Genomic DNA, 20,796 nt, shown 5'->3' with positions numbered 1-20,796 from the left:
TAAATATATATGTTATAGACTTATAATATCCACAAATGTAAACAGGAATAAAACCAAAAAAAAAGACATTATACAACCAAATAAACGAACTGTACATGTGTACACACACACTCTAATATTTGTTTTGATATGCGAATTATTTAAATACAAATAGAATCGATGTATAAAAAGAGCTCGCAACACTTGTACATTTGACTACGTTTCCCATAATGCCCGGGAATGACCGGTCATTAACTCGGAAGCGTTACTGGGCCATGTGTCTATGAATGAGTGTGGTAATGCAGTGTGGCGTCTTTTCTAGAGTTTAAGTACCTGCTTCTGATAAAAGAAGAAAAAAAAACTCAAAAACGAAAATTTGGCACGCTCACTCCTCAGGTGGGTTTTTATATTTGCTTTTTAAAAATATATGTCACAACAGTAACGTTCTCCTAAAATGCAGGGAGTTAGCTATAGGGTTACCTTTGTCAGAAATTGTTTCAGTGAAACTAAAGATACCGGTATATGCATATTAAATGTTAATTATTATTTTGAAACAAGTAACGCTAGGTAATAATATTATTATTGTGGTAATATCGCACCTTCTACGGTACTGTGCAGCCTGATGCAATCTTAAATATCATCATAACATTAGGAATTGCTGACTTGAGTGGTGTGTTTAGTACCTGCTGTATGTTGATCTTACATTAACGTGTGTGTGTGTGTGTCAAAAAATGAATGCACACATTTTAGGCGATAACACCACACCTATATGTATGGTTAATTGGAGTTGTGTCATAATAATTTCAGCTCTTTATTTATTTATTTTTCCTGTTAAAGTAGCGTCCACACACACGTGGTACCTTTACATATTGGAAGCAGTCTTATCACTTGTTATTTGTTGGTAGTTTTGAATCAATTTTATTTTTTCAGAAAACTTGTTCAGTATGTCTGGAGCCAAAGGAAAAAAGCATGCAAAGAAAATGAGGAATCAGCCTAGCAGTGTCACCTTTCCTTCAACTGATTTTGGACAAAATAGTGCAGGAAGCTCTTCACAGGACCGAACACAGAGGGGAAATGAAGGCGACCCCCAATATCAATGGCAAGGTAAGGAGACCCAGGCTGAGATTACTGCTGTCTTTTTAGGGTTAAGTCTAGAACTACCCATTACACTGGCAGTACCAAATTACAAACTGTAAAGTCATTTATCTGTAGCAGACTTTGCATAAACAAATTGACATTTATAATATCTTCGAAGCATTTTTTTTCTTTTTTACTCTAAGGTGCTTTAGTGTGCTTTGCAAATGTAATATTAGGCGCACTATGTAATTCAATTACTGTGTTTTGTATTTATTTCTTTATCATTTTTTTTAGGTGGTGTGTCTGGTGGCTTTCAGCAGCAGAGAGGTCACTGGTCACAGCCTCCAGGCCCCAGTCATCAAGGCCAATTCAGAGGGGGGTTCAGGGGTCAGCGGGGCAGGGGAGACTGGCAAGGGGGGCAGCAGGGTCATCGGACTCACCAGGGGTACCAGAGACATTCACAGGGACTTCCAAAATTCATAACGGGTAATAAGATGTTAGAACACTGTTTATACACATAGCTTAAAAATAGAAGTGGTGGAAAGATCATCGTGGGTGTACCTGATAATTTGTATTTGTACAGTATATCTACTGCATAATCACACAAATAGCAAAAAGGGACATGGCTTCTACTTGGATGTGTGACGTTTTTCTATCAAAATAATTGTCACTCATTTCATTTAATGGCCCAGTATAAGAGCATATACTGTATAAGCACAACCATGACTGAAGATCATAGTAAATGAAAGATTGGCCTAAGATGAATACTATATATGAGTACTAAGCATAGGAAGTTGAGAAATTGTCTTCCAAAAACAGTGTTTAAGGCAAGATGACAAAATCAAGGATATGTAGGTGTTTTGTATTGCATGTATCTTTTCTCCTATCTGTTTCTCTGTGACAATGTATACAGCACACAGCTGATTGCACATCACTTTCTCTTCTGTTTGACTTTGAGCTCCCCCTTTTCTTCCCAGCATCGTCCTTCGCTCAGGCCCGAGCAGCAGAGGTCAACGCCATGTTGAAAGCCGTCAGAAATAAGAATGCCAACTCGCAGGTCTTCCAGGCTCTACCCAAGCACATGAGGAGGAGAGCTATGAGCCACAACATCAAACGTCTTCCCAGAAGACTCCAGACCATAGCCAAGAAAGAGGTATGGACGAACAGCCTGTTTTTTAAATTTAATTTCTTTATAAACAGTTCATAGTATTTCGGTTTTCTATTACCTTTGTTATGTTTCATATGATTTCTGGTAACGTTTTAACACTTGACTTTCTCTCTTAACAGGCAGACAAGACATCTCAACAGAAAAAGGAAGTGTCCAAAACTAAAAGCCGCAAAGCTCGCCGGCGACACGGTAACCTGCTCCTGGAGTTTAACCGAAGGCAGCGGAAGAATCTGTGGCTGGAAACCCATATTTGGCATGCCAAAAGATTTCATGTGGTGAAAAAATGGGGATACTGTCTCGGGGACAAGCCCACTGCAAAGTGTTACAGAGCATGTTATCGAGCAATGACAAAGCACTGCCTTCTCCAGGTAGGTGGTGATGTTCTGTGTTCTCCACAACCAGAACATTCAAAAACAGTAAAACAATCCCAGTTTGTACATGGCTGATGAGTCAGTAGGGTCTAAGAAGCACTATGTGTTGCCCATTTTGTTTTGTTTTGCACTGTGAGGAAATTTCTAGGGAAGGTCTTCGTTTTTATATAGATAGCTTAAGCTAGAGATACTTTGACAGTATACATATACAGCATTGTGGTTAATAATTTAGAGTTTATAACAAATGGTGAATAAAATCAATCATGTGATTAATTACTGCTAATAAAGTAGCCCAGGCTGAGTGTAAATTCATGATCTGTAGACTCCTGCCCAAGTCACTATATACTTTTGCTGATGACAAAATGAGTATATTTACCTAATTTGGTATTAATACAACTTTTTTTTTTTGCTTCAGCTGGAATTAATGGTATATATTTTTTTCCTTTTTCAAAGGATCTTTCTTACCAATGCTGTCTGGAGCTGAGAGGAGCAGAGGATGATCTCTTGAAGGCACTTGCAAGGCTGACCAGCAGAGATATGGGTATTATTACTAGCAGAAACTCAATTTCATGTGACATGTAAAAAACATGTCTTCTCAGCTCTATAGCAGCCATATAAAATAATTTGAGATGAAATGTTATTCTTTAAGTTTTGACAGATTTCCATACGATAACAATACATTGGTAGGGAAATCAATAAAAAAAAAATTGCAGTACCCATGAGTTACCCCTTGTACTGCATCTATTTCTGTGATCGGAACTCCAACTGTTCTCTGTGCAGGAGCGACATTTGCAGCTGTAGCTTGCCTCTCTGGGAAGCGCCAGGGGTCTCTGGTTCTGTACAGAGCAGACCGCTATCCAGAGAAGCCCCTGAGTCAAGTCACTTTTATCTGGAAACCCAAGAAGTTGCCTTCTGAAGAGAGACAGCTCTGGATTTGGACTCACCCAACATCTAAACAGGTTTCCCTCAGTTCTTGTCACTGTACTCCTCATACTGTGTGTGTGTTTTATTATATAAATCTGCCAGGTAGAGGGTATTTTAAAGTGTGTTTACATTGCGAGTTCTTCCCTAACCACAGATACGTATCCATATGGGCAGAAACCCAGTAGAACCATCTCAAAATATTATGTACAGTTTTCACTTGTTTATACTAAAACACTGAATGTTTTAAGTCAAAATGTATTTTGTTCACACAACCTGCAGTATGCTAGACTGGCAATGCCACTAGATTAATATTATTATTATTATTATTATTATTATTAAACATTTTGTTAAATTCAGCTCAGACCACCTAAAGATAGAACTTACAATGAAAGATATAGTCATATAGTGTCGAGTTTCACATGGGATTCTCTGAGCTATAGTACTGAGTCAGTCATTTGACAATCGCCAAGGTCCATGTTAATATATGTGGTTTGTGTTCACTTAAAAAATAAAAATAATAATAAATAAATACACGTTCCTCCCTTTCCACGTACAACCCGGTCTGCAGGATCTCCTTTCAGAACTGCTGTCAGTTTGTCAGTGCTCTGAACCCATTGAGCCAAGCGCTCCAGTCCCAGGACCTGCCATCTCATCATTGAAAGTGGAGCAAAAGGCTGAAGCCAAACTTTTAGGAAGAAAAAGGAAGAGAAATGACAAGGAAGGGGAGGAAGCTGTAGCTGTGAAGAAGATCATTGGAGATGGGACTAGACCACCACACCAGCCCGTGTCCTGGAGGTCACAAGCTACTGGAATAGTTATAAGGTTTGTATTACCCTTTGAATGTAGTTAGTTTAATGTAGTCATAACAAAACCTTCTCTAAGAAAAGCTCCCATGTTCGTTATACTCTTGGTAATGTGGGCTTTTAAAGCATCACTAGTCTGTTGATCTAAACAGTAGTTTATCTACCACCACGGTTTAGATCAATCAAATAAGAACAAGTCTATTAAATTGAGTGCATTTCTGTCTGAAAGTGTGTGAAAACAAACCAGTATTAAGATTTAAATGTGTGTTCAGATGAATCCTGTATTTCATCATTGTTTCAGTAAAAAAGGAAAGTTGTTGTATTTCAGTGACCTCACCATGGAAATTCTGAGATTTCGTCTCATTGGGCCGCTTTCCCATTGTGTCCTTGCAGATGCCTTTAAACCGGCTTCAGACTGTAAAGTAAGGAACAAGCAATATATGTAATTGTTTTTATCTTTGTTGACTTGAATTCTAAAAAGTTGATTGCCGGTACTTCAGTATTTTGTTTGAAAATTAGGACACAATTGCAGTCACATATGTCAATCCCCCCCCCCCCCCCCCCCCCCCCCCCCATGTAGGAGCCTAATGGTGTGACAGAAGGGCCTTGCTCATGGTGGTCGACGCACTGCAAGGTTGCAGATAATCTGTCCATTCATCACTGTCAAAAAGATACCTTTCAGCTACTGAAGGGTAGGTCCTGCTCAATCTTTTATTTTTGGTATTGTTGGTTGGTGTTTAAAAACAATTGTATTGCAGCAGCATTAGTTTTCATGTCTGAAAAATCACTCCTCTCAGTCAGTTGTCTCAGAGCACTGACAGAATTAAACGAGAAACAATTCTGAAGTACACACACTGTTTTTTTACAGGGGTTGGATCCCCAGCAGAGATCCCAGCAGGCACGGTTCTTGGACTCACTGTTGATGACCCCAGACTGAGCTTGCCAAACAAGAGAAGCCAGCCCATGCCTGATCCCTCACAGCTGCAAGGTAACCGATTGAAATGCATGGGTGGAAACTTGATAAGCGTAGCCTTCTCAAGGAGGAGCTGTGTTTCAACAGGTTTGGTTAGTTGTGTTCTGCAGTGTATGTAAGTACCTGGAGATTTCTGCTTGTCTTGTGCTCATTGGGAGCCTCTGCTTGACCGTGCAGATGAACCAGGTTCGAATCCTGGCAAGACTATCCAGGTGTCATGTACACTAGATCTTCCCTTAATGTTCTGAACTCAATTACAATGATGACAATTTAACCTAATCCACATACCGACTTGCAGTATCACCACAGATCGTCTTCAGTTCTATATTTTATGCTACCATGTAATTTGTGAGAATGTGTCTGGCAGTTGTTCAGTTAAGGTCCTACACCTGAATACTTCACATGGACATTTAATACAAGAAACTACTCGGTATACTGGGAATGTAGATATTGGAATTTTTTATATGGTTACATGTCTTAATGTGTCTTTTTAACATGAACAGTTACCATGACCTGCAGCCACTGGGAGATGCAGCTTTTAGATATTCCAGAATACATGTTGGCGTATGTCATTCCAAATTAATTGACTATGGGAGGAGCATGTTTACTCAAAAGTACTGTTAAGGTTAGAGCTAGGATGCAGCTAATTTGAACATAAACCAGTTCTGGACTGGATGTTCTCAGAATTTACTTGACCGTAACATTTTTAATATTTCCTTCCATTTTGTTTCCTAGATCTGCAGAAGATCAGGCAGCTGACTCTGTCAGGAGTTGCAGCAGAATGTGCCTGGAGCTCCATCTGGGACCAAGCTGTCAGAGATAATGTTACTGAAAATAAAATTCCAGAGAAGGTATACCAGTGCAGAATTGTTTGCAGTAATAAAATCTCTCTCTCTATCTCTCTGTCAATGACTCGCCCTTTGTATGGAAAGAAATGTATCGTTGGCAAATAGATTTTTCCGACTGACTCATACACTGGGCTTCAAGGATTTTTAGCAGTATTTTCTATCGGATTTATTGTTTGGCTAGAAAATTAACTATTCTACACGATAATTATTTTTTTTTTGGTTATTTACACTCTTTAGTTCGGGACCAACAATCATTTTAGAGGGATAGTGAATGATCTTAGTGACAAGAACAACATGATAGATCTGTACACTAAAATACAGCCACAGAGTGTTATTTCAGTAATGGTTTAGTCACCGAGCAAGATTGCTGTCCACTTGCAGAAGGAAGGTGATCTTTGTGTTTTATGAGAAGATATTCAGAGTGCATGTTGGTTGTGATTGTTCCCTGCTTTTTAATATGCAGTGGTGAAGCTCCTCACAGCACTACAGTATTTTTTTTTTCAGTCTGCTGTCCCTTATTATAGGAACTGAATCACATGAAGAGTGAACTCCTGGTGCCTGGATCACAACTGAGTCTGGGCCCAAAGGACTCCAGGATCCCCATCTTGCTGGTGCAACAGCCAGGGAAGCAGACCGGAGAGGAGCTCTCAGGATGGGGCAGTGGGTGGGATGTTCTGGTTCCAAAAGGCTGGGGAATGGCTTTCTGGATTCCTTTTGTAAGTAACAATAAACTGAACTTGGGTTTGTTTATTTATTTATTTATTTTAGATGTTTAAAGTGCTGCCTTTTGGGTAAATCTTGTAATTTCACAAGTGCATTTAAAGGATGTCAACATTGTTACTCATTTTCATTTATAATCCCACTTGAATGGTATGCCGTAATCCATCTCTACAGGAATGGGGGGGGGGGGTTTGATTAGAACACATTGTAGCGAGATCTAACCGGACCCCTCTGCAGTTTTTATTGAGATATAACACGCAGGTATGTGGTCTTTTTCCTCAGATATACAGAGGAGCCCGTGCAGGAGGACTGCAGGAGGGGCTCAAGCACTCCCAGAACAAAGGAGCAGCTCACTTCCCACATGACTTCCCAGACTGCCCGGCTGGCATGCAGTTTGCTAAGGAACAGGAGAACGAACTCGCTGACAAATTCAAAAGGTCAGTGGATAGCGCCTAGTCTTTAAACGTTCTCCAGGTACTCAGCTGGAGGTCTTTCAGTTTGTTTCTCAATCGCTGCTTTTCATTATCTCAAATTTGAACCATACAGGTTTTGCTTTGTGTTCTACATACCATGGGACATCGTCAAAGTACAACATGTTGCTTGGCAAGGATGGGGAAAAAGACTCGATTGCATTCCTGCTTTTAGAATGGGTTTAATAGAACACACCTGAGCTTGTTACCTATATACTGTGGCCAATCAAGCTCGTACTAAAACCTGGGATGGGTACAGTTGCAATGTAGTCTGGTTCTTATTTCTATCCCTGTGTGGAGTAAAGCACCTAGTCAATATAAGCAGAGCTTTTATAACATACTGCATTATGGTCTTGATGTCCTGTGGTGTACAGAAATATGTTAGAAAAATAGCAACCCTTGTGGGATTTGAGGGAACAATTGAATAGCAATTAAACCGCAACTGTCTCTTTTACTGTGTTGTGTTAACGGGGCACCCCAGGATTGAAATAAATGCATAAACCTTTAGTTATCAACGCAGGGAAGAGAATTAAGACTTGTATTGCATAGCGGTTTCACCTATTCCGGGTGGTACTAGAGCTTGATTAGCCACAGTGTATAGGTATCGAGCTTGTGTGTCTTGTTAAATATAGGAAAACCAGGAATGGATCAAACTGCTAAGCGATGGTAGTCTTATTTCTCATTCCTGCATTGATAACTAAAGGTTTATGCATTATATTTCAATCCTCAATGACCATACATGGAGAGTACTCTCTAAAGAGCTGAAAAAGGAGCAAACAAGATTGTGTGCCTTTTAATATATTGAAATGCTCTTGAAAGCAGTTTTGTTATTTAATCTATTATGAGATTTGTGAGTGCTGGAATGACATTACTTTACATTCTGTTTTGTCTTGTGTAGGCGTCCGCCTGCCAAAAGGCCCAATTACATTAAACATGGCAGCATCGCACCATTTTGTTGCCCATGGCAACAGTTAGCAGAGGAATGGGAGATAATAATCAAAGACTCTGGAGAAGAGCAACCAGCTACCTTGAAGGGAAGAGAGAGGCCTTTATCTGCAGTTCAAGGCTGTGAAGAAGAACTTTTGAAATCTGCTGAGACACCAAGTAAACTAAAACTGGGTTTGCAGCTCGGGGGAGTAGATGCTGGAGTTTCGGTCCCTGAGACCAAAAAGGCATGTGCTGAAGGGATTGCTGGCTTCAGGGTTCTAAGGTTAGTGTGCATATTGTTGGATCTATGGATTATTTGTTTCTTAAAGAAACTTCTCATTTAAACTGTCCTGAATTGAGAACATTTTTCATGATGTACTTGTTATAAGTACAGTTATTTTTATTTTAAGATTACAACTGCCAGCAAAGTTCTAGGTAGGCATCTCATATGAGGAGAGCTTACAGTTTTTGTAAACCAGCCAGCAGTTCTTCAACTGCTGATATCTGATGCCAACTACATATTTTCAGTTTAATGGAAAATGTAACAGCATTAGTCACTTTGAACAGTGACCTAAGATGGCTGCCACATTAGGGTCATGATGACTTGACAGTGAGATGACATTTCAAATTGAGATGAAAACAAGGGTGAAATACATGATTGGGCACTTTTTTAAATCTCTATTTAAACAAAAAAACACACACACACAATTTTGAGTAACTAATGATTGGAAATACATTACCGATTACCGATATTATTTTTGATTTGTTGAATACTCACTTTTTTTTTTTTTTAAATCAGGAGCAGGAATGTGCTCAGGCAGCTGTCCATTTGGTGCCGACCTACATCTGGAAAAGGTCAAAGGGGGCAACGACGTGCACCTTCCTTCCAGCAGGAGTTGACCCTTGAGTCTGCTGTATCCATCTCTGCAGCCAATCCCATGTCTCTTGTTTGGGCCAGGCTGACTCTCTTAAAAAAGGGCAGCCCTGCACTGCATGCAATGATTTCCATCCCAACCACTGAGGATTTCCAGCAGCTCAGCAAAGATCCAGCCTACTGCGGGCCCCAAGAGCCGAAACACAGGGATCACTTCAAGCACAAGATCAAACAAAACAAGAAAAGCAAGAAAAAGAAGTCCCCTGCTGAAGAGACTTCTGAAGGTTCCAAAACCAGCTCCCCAGAAGGTGGCATTTGTAGGGACCTCACCTTGGGTTTGTGGCCGGAGCCCCTGCCCAGCGTCACCTCTCACTGCTCCAGAGTTACCATCGGATTCGTCACACAGGGAGACTTCTCTCTCGCTGTGGGCTGTGGGGAAGCCTTAGGTTTTGTTAGCCTGACAGGATTGCTGCATATGTTGTCCCGGCAACCAGCCAATAGGCGGGGACTGGTACTGATGAGGAACGCTGCTTCGTTGCAGTACAGATTTGCTAAACTTTGCATTGAAGTGTGAAGCGGAAGGGCAAGCTTATCCAGTAAATAATTTTATTAAGGCAGAGTGTAGTTCACCATTCCAATCAAATCCTTCACCGGTCTGAGAGACTGCCAGTCCCCCAAAATCCACCAGATCAAGAAATTGACCTGCCTAAGACTGCTTCCAGAGTATAAATATGTATTTACCCTGGCTACATGCATGCATGCATTCATTCATCTTTCTGGATAATAGCTAGAACTGAACTACACAAACAAGCATGCGCAGACAGATGCACATCTTGCTGTTATACAATAGGGTCATTCCAGCTCAGGTTATAAAAATTGCTCATTTTGATGACCTTGGATATTTGATTGTTTTCTGTTTCTGCCTTCACTTCAGTGCCTTCAGTTCCCTGGGTAGTACACCTATAGATATTATGCTCTTAACACATCTTTGATTTCAGGTAATCACCAGCGGGAGCAAGAGACCTACTGTTTGAACTCTGAACCCTGAAGCATGGCCATGTCCCTCACTGAAAACTCTTAAGCTGTTGCGTCTGGCATTTCTGTAACCTGTGTTGTTTTGATCTTTTTGGTTAAGGTATTCAACGTTATGTGGTAACTGGTACGTTTTAAGGATCTGTTATAAACAGTCAGTACATCTCTGTTCTAAAGGATGTTCCAAATATTAGGGTGGTGTTAATAACCAACAACCATGTGGTGTTAACCAGTGTATTGTATTCACAATAAAATCTCTTAAATTACTTTTAGCATGACTTGAAGCTTTATAAGCATTAATGTAGTTAACTGCTATTCACTGCAAATAATCAATACAATTTTTATTAACACATTTACAGCTGTCTTATCAATGGATCCTTAAAGGTTACTGTGTTTACAAGAAGAGATTTACCTTTGCTCTTATCCCATGCAGTGTATTTCGCAAAAACATTTTTTTAAGACATAATCCCGATTGTTTTGTGCACACCGTAGTGAATCCAGGTCATGCTAGCCCCTCAACACTGCATGTCATTTTCTGATTCCACAATACACTGTTCATTTAAAGAGCATCACCATTGTTGTTGGAGAGAGCATGAACTGGCTACAACACTGTGATGCTCAAGTAGTATTGGGAAATATATTCCCAGCTGATGTGTGATAATTTATATCAAAACAGTAGGGATTTTGTTTAAAATATATATTGCTGTGATAGACAACTCAGGATACAGTAAGGTGAAGTAATGCATTTCCTGAAGACACTGCATGGTTGGTATTAATAAAGGGTGTTTTTGTTGTTCTTTATATAAGTTGAAATTCTGGCAGACTGTGATTGTTCTATTATAAAATGAAAAAATAAATTGAGATATAAAATAAATAAGTATAGACTAATAGGTTTAACCAGAATGAAAAACTAAGTTAAGTTGTATAATGTTTCAACATTACTTGACGAATACATTTGTTTCAACACAATTAAACTGCTGCACCATTCAACTGTTATCTGTGTGATCCTGTAAAAATGAACCGTTTCACTATGAAACTTGCACACACCACTGGCTGTGTCAAATACAGATTCTCATTCTTCTTGTGTAGAAATCATAAAGAGGCGCCTTAACTGAATGTTGTTATAATATAAAGTATAGTGTATAATACCTCAACATTAGTATTACCTAACCTTAATCGTAGCTGGATGGAATTGTCTCTTATGTTGATTGCAAAATTAATTAATTTCTTAGGGTTTTTTTTATATTAGTCATAATGATAAATGTGATTTGCAATGAGCAAAAAAATTACTGTTATAAATGTATGTGTAGGCATGTCTCTCTGCAAATCCCTGTTTTCAGGCAACCATCAAAAGTCAGTCGCTTTTTTGCAGGACATAAAAATTTGGGTTACTGCTGATGCTGCATCATGAATACAGATTCTGTGCTGAACGATCAGATCTGAGGAAATTATCCCTGTTGGTCCCAGGTGTCTTGCGTATTGCTGCATCCACCAGGTGGCACCCCAGCTTTTAGATTCTGTTCTGCAGCTTTTTTTGTCTGGTACAGAACTTTAAATGATGTTTGCTTTGCTGTCACATTTATCAAATTATGAAAAGGATTTGTCTTTTATTTGTAACCTGTCACTTTATTTGGGGTTATGTGTCATTCTTGATTTTTTTTTTTTTTTTTTTTTTTTGCATTTGCATTGGCAGTCATTATGTTTCACATACTTACTATTTTTAAACACTCTGCTCAACTGATTTTGGAGAACACTCACAAAATGTGGCACCAAATACCTTCCTCCATGGAACACTAAATCAGCATTGGGAGGGTTCCTGTTTTAAAATGTATCCTAATTCAGATTTGAAAAGTAAACCAACTGGAGTGATACTATCACTAAAAGGAAAAGCTTGTTTAATATCTTATAAAATGCCAGGTTTGGGATTGAAACCTGAAAACCTTTTGGTTCTGAACATATTGTGTATAAATGAGAGTGTAGTTCAAACGAAATGTATTACATTCATTTTCATGTTTGTCAGACTGGTTTCATACCAGGTTGCTATTGGTTTCCAGTATTTTGTTAGTTCTGGTTCCTTGGCAACCTTTTCTGGTCACAATGCACTTGTTTGACATTCTACCCATAATAAGCTGAGTTACAGATGGTAATGTTTGGCAGGTTGTTTGCCAGTTTCAGACAGCCAATGTTAAGTCAGCACAGTACTACTGAATTTTTTACTAACATAAGTTATGCCTGTTTTATTGGGGAAGAATGATCTAAAATAAACAGGCATAGCACAAGCTGTGTCAATGGAAGCTTCCCAGCATTGCTCACCAGCATGCCTCAAACCCTGGACTGGAAATATTTTCTGTGGAAAAGGTTGTATTATGGCTTGTTCACTCCTGTGTTAGGAATTACAGTTAGCAGTCCCGATATGTGTTATTTATTTTATTTTATTTATTTATTGTTTTTAGATTAGCCATCTCTGCTGACCTTCCAGGTAAATTTGATGATGGCTAATGTAAAATACTGCTTCTAAAACTCACAAATCTGACACCAACACTTGACACCGAGTGAAGGATAATGCTGGTTTTTTCTATTATGGCAAACAGTCAGATCTGACATTTATTTTATATATATATATATATATATATATATATATATATATATATATATATATATATATATATATAATTAGAAGCAAGGACACACTCTCCAGAGGTGAGCTCCTTTCACAGAACTGCTTTTTGTTGCTAAGCAGAGACAGACAGCACTTTCAGTGTTCTATAAAGTATCCTATAAAATGGGCAAAAAAGTGGAGTAAAGTTTCCTCAGGAGTCCATGAGAGAATGATTATCTTTGGTAAAGTGGGTTATTAATCATCAGGGTTATAACTGAAGGTGATCAACACACTTCATCAAAGGGCTGTTGTTGTTTTTTAGGATAGGCTTTTCCAGAGAAAATAATCTGGAAAAAAGCAATATGTGAAAGCTAATTTAGAACCGTATGGGACACTATATGTGAAGAATACAATTCTGATGGTATACAATATTGTGTTGACCTTGATGAAGAGTGTTGTGCTTTTCAATTCCAAAGCAATTACACTGAAGACAGGACACACAGTATTGCTACTGAATATCATTACTTTTTATGCTTGTTTTAGTTTCACCTCCATGGAGATATGCCTCATGACAGTATTCTTAAACTCAGTTTCTATCGCCCTCACAGCTTGAAACAAAACAAAAAAATGCAAAAAGTAGATTATCTGTCAATAATATTTTACAGTAGTGTAGCCAGGACTGTTGATAGGAAGGGTGTGAGTTTACACATTTACTTACTGATTCAGAGTCTGGATCACATTTGACAACATATCGGTGAAGTATTTAGCAATACACAGTTAAGATTATTAGAAGTCAAACTAATCATTACCAACTGTTACTGGAACAGTTTGTTCAGCCAATCAGATAAAAGGTTCAGGTAAACGTCCTTTGTTTAGCACAGAAAGAGAGGCAGGCTCTTTAGAACTTGCACAGGAAATTAATTTGCATTTGAAAATGAATTTGAAAATAAGGTCTGGAAATCTAAACTAAGACCTGATTTGAACCTGTCCTGGTGACCCTCCGTCCTAGTTTCCAAAGAAAACAGACAATGGAATGTAGCAATATGTTTTTCTGTGAAAAAATGATGCTGATCTTATTGGGGTTTTTTTATGCTGTATATACTAAATTACTGCAGTTGGCCAGGCTGGATATCAGTGGGTGAGTTCCATGGCAACCCATCAGATTGTTCAAATTATTATTTTTCCCAGATAATGCAATTATGCAGAACAATTTAAATTTATAAAGCACTTTTCACAGACACTGCAGAACAGATAAAGCAATATTTGGTTGTTGAATACTTAAGCACGTCGAGTCAATCAAATTTGTTTTTTAAGCGCAGAACTGGCTTCTGAGTAGGAAGCAGAAAATTACACAGGAAATGTGTTTCAAGAGTTTTGGTGCTCTGTGTAAACATGGACGTGATAATAAATTCACACATACAATACTTCACCTCCTTGACCTCTATCCGCAGTATGCAGGCTGGCATTTTATAACAAATACCAATGCATAGTTTCATCAGACTATAGTGGTTTCTAAGCTTTTAACTGTTTTAGCATCAAGCAACTTTGCAGGCAGACAGCCCAGTTATAACCAATTCAATAGTTCCACCGCTTTACACTGAAGTAGGTCATACAAAAATGATATCCAGGAATACACAAGCGGGTCCGATTAACTGGTCAGTTGTTCCGAGTGTTTTTTTCTAAGTCTGCACACACAGTCTGTAATCAGAACCACGAAATCAAAATGAAGTGTGCGCTGATTGCAGACAGAAATCAAACTTAAATTTCAGAACTCTATCATTATGAAGTGTGCGCTGATTGCAGACAGAAATCAAACTTAAATTTCAGAATATATATATATTATATATATATATATATATATATATATATATATATATATATATATATATATATATATATATATATATATATAGTCTGGAAAGGGTTACAAAGCCTCTGGGGCTCCACTAAACCACAGTCAGAGCCATATTGTCCAAATGGAGAAAGTTTGGGACAGTAGTGAATCTTCCCAGGAGTGGCCGTCCTGCCAAAATCTCTCCAAGAGCAAGGTGTAAAATCGTCCAGGAAGTCACAAAGACGCCTCGGCTAAGGTCAGTGTTCATGACTCCACCATCAGAAAGACACTGGGCAAAAACGGGATTAACGGCAGAGTAGCAAGGCAGAAACCACTGTTCACTAAGAAGAACATGAATGCTCGTCTCAAGTTTGCCAAAAAGCACCTGGATGATCCTCAGGAGTTCTGGAACAATGTTCTATGGACAGATGAGTCAAAAGTGAAACTTTTTGGCCAACATTGGTCCCATCATGTCTGGCAAAAACCAAACACTGCATTCCACAGTAAGAACCTCATACCAATGGTCAAGCATGGTGGTGGTAGTGTCATGATTTGCAGATGCTTTGCTTCATCAGGAGCTTGACGACATGCCCTCATTGAAGAAACCACGAATTCTGCTCTGTATCAGAGAATTCTACAGGAGAATATCATGCCATCCGTCCGTGAGCTGAAGCTGAAGCACATATACCACAGTGCGCAGGTTGGTAACAATGATTTTCGAATCACAGTGCCTAAATGCCCTCTCTTGAAGAACCATTAAATTTCAAAGTTCTAGACAGACCTACAGGCCTAAGCCTTCCAGGCCCTACCCCTTGAAACGGATTTCATGCAGCAAGACATTGATCCGAAACACACATCAGAATGGTTGAAGAACATGAAATTTAAAGTTTTAGAATGGCCTAGTCAAACTCCAGACCTAAACCCCATTGAGATGTTGTGGCAGGACCTGAAACAAGCAATTTATGCTCAAAAACCCACAAATGTCACTGAATTGAAGCAGTTCTGCATGAAAGAATGGGCCAGAATACCTCCATGGCACTGTAAGAGACTGATCAATAACTACAGGAAGGTTTTGGTTGCAGTTACTGCTGCTAAAGGTGGCGTTACGGAGTCTAAGGGGGCGATTACTTTTTCACACAGGGGCATTGGGTGTTACATAACTTTCTTTTTAAATAAATAAGTATAAAAATGTTGTGTTATTTGTTCACTTAGGGTCCCTTTTATCTAGTATTAGATTTTGGTTGAAGATCTGATAACATTCAGTGTCAAAGATATGCAAAAATGCAGAAAATCAGATGGGGCAAACACTTTTTCACGGCACTGTAATTATTATATATATATATATATATATATATATATAGATATATATATATATATATATATATATATATATTAATTGATTAAATATTAGTATGTGTAAACAAAGACAAGGTATTTTTAGTATGATACCAATTACGATTAATACTGTGAACAGTTAATCAGAACCATTTCTGGTCTCAACGGTTTAGTGAACTACTGTATGTGGAATAACTATACAATGTAAGTGAACATTTTCTTCACTTAGGAGAGTGGTTATACAGATAAGCCTTCATTAGTCCCACCGATGAGAGGCCACAACGAAGAACCAGGAATAAGCCACCTCATCACTCTTGAATATGAAGAACCAGGAATAAGCAATTTCATCATTTGAATGGGCAGATGAATAATTAGGTAGGTGCTCTCGAGGTTAGGTTCGGCTTTTGTCAGAGAAGTTCAGTTTGAAGAAAATTTGCACGAATATATTGAGTTATCGTTTTTCTCTGTATCTCTCTTTAAAGTTTTAACAGAAACCATCCTATTTAAATATGACATGACAAAATGTTCTCTCCCATTCACCCTCTATATAATGTATGTAGAGTAGGCTAGGTCAGCAGAAACGAAAGGCTGCAGTGCTACAGAAAGCTCAAAGCCAGAAAATGGCTGAATTAGTTAAACATGATCTCAATATGGAAAGATCAGAACCCAGAATCACTCCCAATGATTGCACACATCATTCAAGGTGGACTAGTTCTAGCTCTTGCAATGGGTTGTCCATTGCTTATTGTTCATTTCATTTTTTAATTTAGATGAAAAAAAATATTGGAAAAAAATGTAATTCTAATATAAACACGCGATTAGTTTTATTATTCTACAATAAACAAAATGATAATGCATATTGTTTCTCTAATTTCTTATTAAAATAAAACAGCAAATTGTGTACTGTATCACAAAAGCAGGTAGTGTATGTTTTTAATAAAGTGCTTATCTGCAGTGCACACAGGCTGTGGTCATTAACATAATTTGATTTTACTCATCTTGCTCTGTCTCGCCTTCGGCAAAGAGCTGAGAAAGGTTTAGTGCTGGGTGGGACAGGGTTCAATTTGCACAGCACATTGATATTTAGTAAGATAACTTTTGAGTCTGCACAGTTTAATTTAAAGCACAACTGGTAATCCCCCCCAAACTGGCAGATATATATTTGTTTCCTGCTAGGACACACATAGTCACCCAAATATCCAAGTCCAGTATTGAGGGCTGCTGAACACAAAGTGCAACAGCAAGTTGACAGGTTTGATGAGTAACCAAGTCAAGTCACATGGGTTTCCCTTTGAACCTATAAAATACATTCATGTTTATTTTATTTTACAATACAGGCAAATATTGTAAACATTAGCCACACATTGTTATAGTGATGGATAATAATATAACAATTATTTTCCCAAGCAACTTTGCATTTTAAAAAGATTGGCATCAGCATTGGCATTGTATTCTTTCAGTGCATCAGGGGAGAAAGCATGTAGGATACCATCCTCTCTGTTTCATGGCATTCTGTGCATACACAGGATATGAACTTCAACACAGTTTTCTTCAGATACATCTGTGCAGCACTCAGGGTTTGAGAGAGGATAGATTCAATGCAGGCTCTTTGAGTTCTCCATCTTTGTTGCCTAGAGGCTTTGCTTCAGCATCCAGAGATCCATAAGATATGCTGCTTGCATCTGGCTGTATTTTATCTATTGATTGTTGTCCTACATTAAAAAAAAAAAAAAAAAAAAAAAAAAACACATTGCTATTTTTATCAAGAAGTTAAATATGGCAATCTATTTCTAAAATATTTACTGTAAAGTTATTTTAACATTGTGATTAAGTCGGGAAGAACTACTGTACCCTGTTTAATTAAACAGGCTATTTGTGTTTGGATGTCACAACTTAGCTCTATTAGTCCTGCTCCCAACACCTGTACGGCACTTGAATGTCTAAATTATTTATTTGCATCCATTAACCGAAAAAAAGATTAACAAGTAGGATATCAAAAGGAACAGTTGTTTGTCACTTATTTTCTAAAAATTGCAATTTCAAAGAATTATCTGGATATTTATTATAGCACCTTTAACCAAGGCACTTTACAAGTTTTTAGAATTTGTACAATCTGAAAAAATGGGTGAAGAAAGAGGGTAAGATTACTGGGGTACGGTGAGGAGATTAATAGCTATATGAAAGCAAGGGCCAGAGGCTAGGTCAGGGTCGGGAAGGAAAGGTCATTACAGGATGTCGGGGGCCAGCAGTAAGGGTAGGATGGGCTAGGGAAAAAAGATGAGTTTTAAGGGAGGAGCGAAAACTGCGTAGAGTGGGTGACTGTTTTATGATGAGTGGGAGTTTATTGCTATGAAGGGGAGCAAGAAGAGAGAAGGAACGGAAATGGGATTGGGCACAGGGTGAGGGTGGGACAGGGAGGGACAGTAGTGAGAGGGAGCATAAAGCTTTGATAAAAAGGGCCGCGAGTAATTGGATCAGTCCTTCTGAAGCCACAGAGTGTGCTCAGTGGTTGACACACTCTACTACACTGGCCAGTAGAAGGTAACATGGAGGGAACCCGTGAGGTGAAGAGGAATGCAATCGAGGACAAGAACATTGAAATGGGCTGCACAACTGCAAGGATGCTTGAGAGAGGGGCTGCTGGGGGTCACAGTTCAAACTCTGCATTAGATATCCTCACCTGGAACTTGGTCAATGTCAATAAAAGGAACCTCAGACTTTTTTCTTTCCCTGTTTCTAGCAATTAAAAAAACTCCAAAAAAAGACAGCAGGATCCTGTGAAAATGAAACAGTAAACGTGTGAAGGAAAGTGGTAAAAAGGACTGATAGATGTAATGTTTCACTAATGAAAAGTCACTAAAGACCGAAAATCGGCTTTTCTTTAAAAAAACAAAAATTATGATGTGTCTAAAAGTTTGGCTAATCATCATATATGGAAATGCAAGAAGATTAGTTATTATATACATTTTGCAATACATCATATCCTGTATACAGTATCTAATTTTACTCCAGTTAATACTTTATCACAATTTGCCTACTGTCATCAAATTGAAATGTCCTGACCACAACATAATGGGAACCAATGGAAAGAAGCTGGAAAGAAGCTCCAGATAATATCACTTTGATTACTATCACACTCTGCTTAATATCAAGGAAATGTAACAGATGCAATTGATTTCCACCCCTCTTACCATCCCTTCAAAACGCCTGCATCAACCTGTATTTTGACACATTCTGTGTACACGGTCCTCGACAGCCTTGTGGTCACATGATCACCCAGCTTGACTGGAGATCACAAGTGTATGCTCAGTGTTTTTTTTTTTTTTTTTTTTTTTTTTTTTTTACATTTGCCTATTTAAATTAACAGGTCTCGGAAACTATAAGATTTAAAACATAGCTCCAAAGGCTGAAATAATTGCTCTATCTGAGAAAGGAGAGGAACAAAACACACACACACACACATTTTTTTCTCACCCATCAACGCTCTCAAAGACTTACAGTGCCAATCACAACTCCCAAGTGGCATCTACTACTAAAAGACTATGTACAGGAAAGTGCGAGGACTTAGAAGAGAACTTCAACTGCTTTAAAGTCTTTATGTGGTCGTTTGGTTTGTTAGGTTATTGATACGGTTACCAGACACCCCGGTCAGAAAACAGTAAAGTTGTTAAATTGACCCAGTTTTGCCATTGTAGTCAATTTTATTTATTTATTTATTTTTAAGTACTGTAACAGCATGCTCAGCAAGTTAATAGCAGAGTAATTTATTAGGTTATTAGCACGATTCAAAAATAAAATAAACAACCTTATGGATTACTTGTTTAAAAACTCCGATTGTGTGTAAAACGGTAATAACTGATCTATATTTTCTAATCTTTTGTACATTTAAAATGTTTTGATTAGATGACAACAGAAAGAAAACAATTACTTCCTTCTTCAGATAACTCGGTAGGGTTAGGGTACAAATAGCTAGGTAGACTGAAGCTGTTCTTTAAGTTTGAAAGTTTCATTTTAACTTTGGCTCAGCTGAAGCACACCTATCATCCACAATACTGTTAATTTGATGGTGGTACATGGTTTCCCCTCTCCATTTACTTCCTGTGTTGCAGCTAATAGGACACCTCCTGATCCTATATGGTTCCCTATAGAATGCAAGCGCAAGGCTCAGGTATAGTCCTGTTATTAGTAATACAATCTAAGAGACAAAGCAATAAAAAAACAAAACAATATCGTACTTGAAAGAATATTATGCTAAATTAGATGAAAGATAAGGCTCTAAAAGTGAATACAATTAAATACTAAAAAAAGAAACTAAAGCCTTACTGTAATTTTTAAGGTATGCATTTGAAATGGCTTCGGGGTGTGTCTTTGTATCGTATGAAAACATGATGTAAAATGTAATTGCTGGTGTTAGTTAGCTGCACAGATTACTTACCCAAAGAGGAACATGAAGATATTCAGCAAGGCTACACCATAAAACTCCTGATAAAATATCACCCCTGCAATTAGAATAAAATAAAAAAATAAAAAAAACAATTAAATAACACAATGGACCTGGTTTTTCAGAGCACTGAAATTGTATGTCTGTTTGCTATTTTTGTTTTAAATGCTTGTTGTGGTAAATCACAAAGGTTTGACATTAATGACACCTTTACAGAATTGCCCTGTCATTTGTGTCATGAAGGCGTCACATCTCCTATTTCCTTTTCACATGCTATTCACACAACTTTAATGCATTTATTAATGCCACATTAAAGACAAACTGCCTTTAGAAACCAAAAGTAGTAACACCTTTTCACAAAAATAATTCCATGATGTTCCAGTATTGTACTTTGTTAAATGCACACTTTTCAGCGAGATAA

General features: G+C 38.1%; 2 protein-coding genes across 4 annotated transcripts in view; one reads left to right on the top strand and one right to left on the bottom strand.

The window, feature by feature from the left end:
* Positions 1 to 266: 266 nt before the first annotated feature.
* Positions 267 to 11,150, top strand: pop1 (POP1 homolog, ribonuclease P/MRP subunit). Its single transcript, XM_041248749.1, has 16 exons — positions 267 to 375; positions 910 to 1,083; positions 1,351 to 1,542; positions 2,034 to 2,209; positions 2,344 to 2,592; positions 3,049 to 3,136; positions 3,376 to 3,554; positions 4,088 to 4,341; positions 4,651 to 4,744; positions 4,903 to 5,014; positions 5,191 to 5,310; positions 6,031 to 6,146; positions 6,668 to 6,859; positions 7,146 to 7,300; positions 8,232 to 8,543; positions 9,060 to 11,150. Exons 2-16 carry the CDS (start codon positions 924 to 926, stop codon positions 9,706 to 9,708), a joined length of 3,048 nt encoding a protein of 1,015 aa, XP_041104683.1. The 5' UTR covers positions 267 to 375; positions 910 to 923; the 3' UTR covers positions 9,709 to 11,150.
* A 6,069-nt stretch (positions 11,151 to 17,219) lies between these two features.
* LOC121314950 (NIPA-like protein 2) overlaps positions 17,220 to 20,796 on the bottom strand; it is a 29,554-nt gene continuing 25,977 nt past the window's right edge. For 2 of the 3 annotated variants that reach the window (XM_041248748.1, XM_041248745.1), the window contains 3 exons: positions 20,370 to 20,433; positions 18,615 to 18,709; positions 17,220 to 17,646 (listed from right to left, as the gene is read on the bottom strand). In XM_041248748.1, the coding sequence (XP_041104682.1) occupies positions 17,507 to 17,646; positions 18,615 to 18,709; positions 20,370 to 20,433 (299 nt within the window). In that variant the 3' untranslated portion in view covers positions 17,220 to 17,506. The remainder of the gene's footprint in view (positions 17,647 to 18,614; positions 18,710 to 20,369; positions 20,434 to 20,796) is intronic. The other variant, XM_041248747.1, reaches the window with a different exon arrangement.

Source organism: Polyodon spathula, chromosome 4 (assembly GCF_017654505.1).
Source record: "Polyodon spathula isolate WHYD16114869_AA chromosome 4, ASM1765450v1, whole genome shotgun sequence".
Lineage (NCBI taxonomy): Eukaryota > Metazoa > Chordata > Actinopteri > Acipenseriformes > Polyodontidae > Polyodon > Polyodon spathula.
This window is presented reverse-complemented; position numbering and strand designations above follow the sequence as displayed.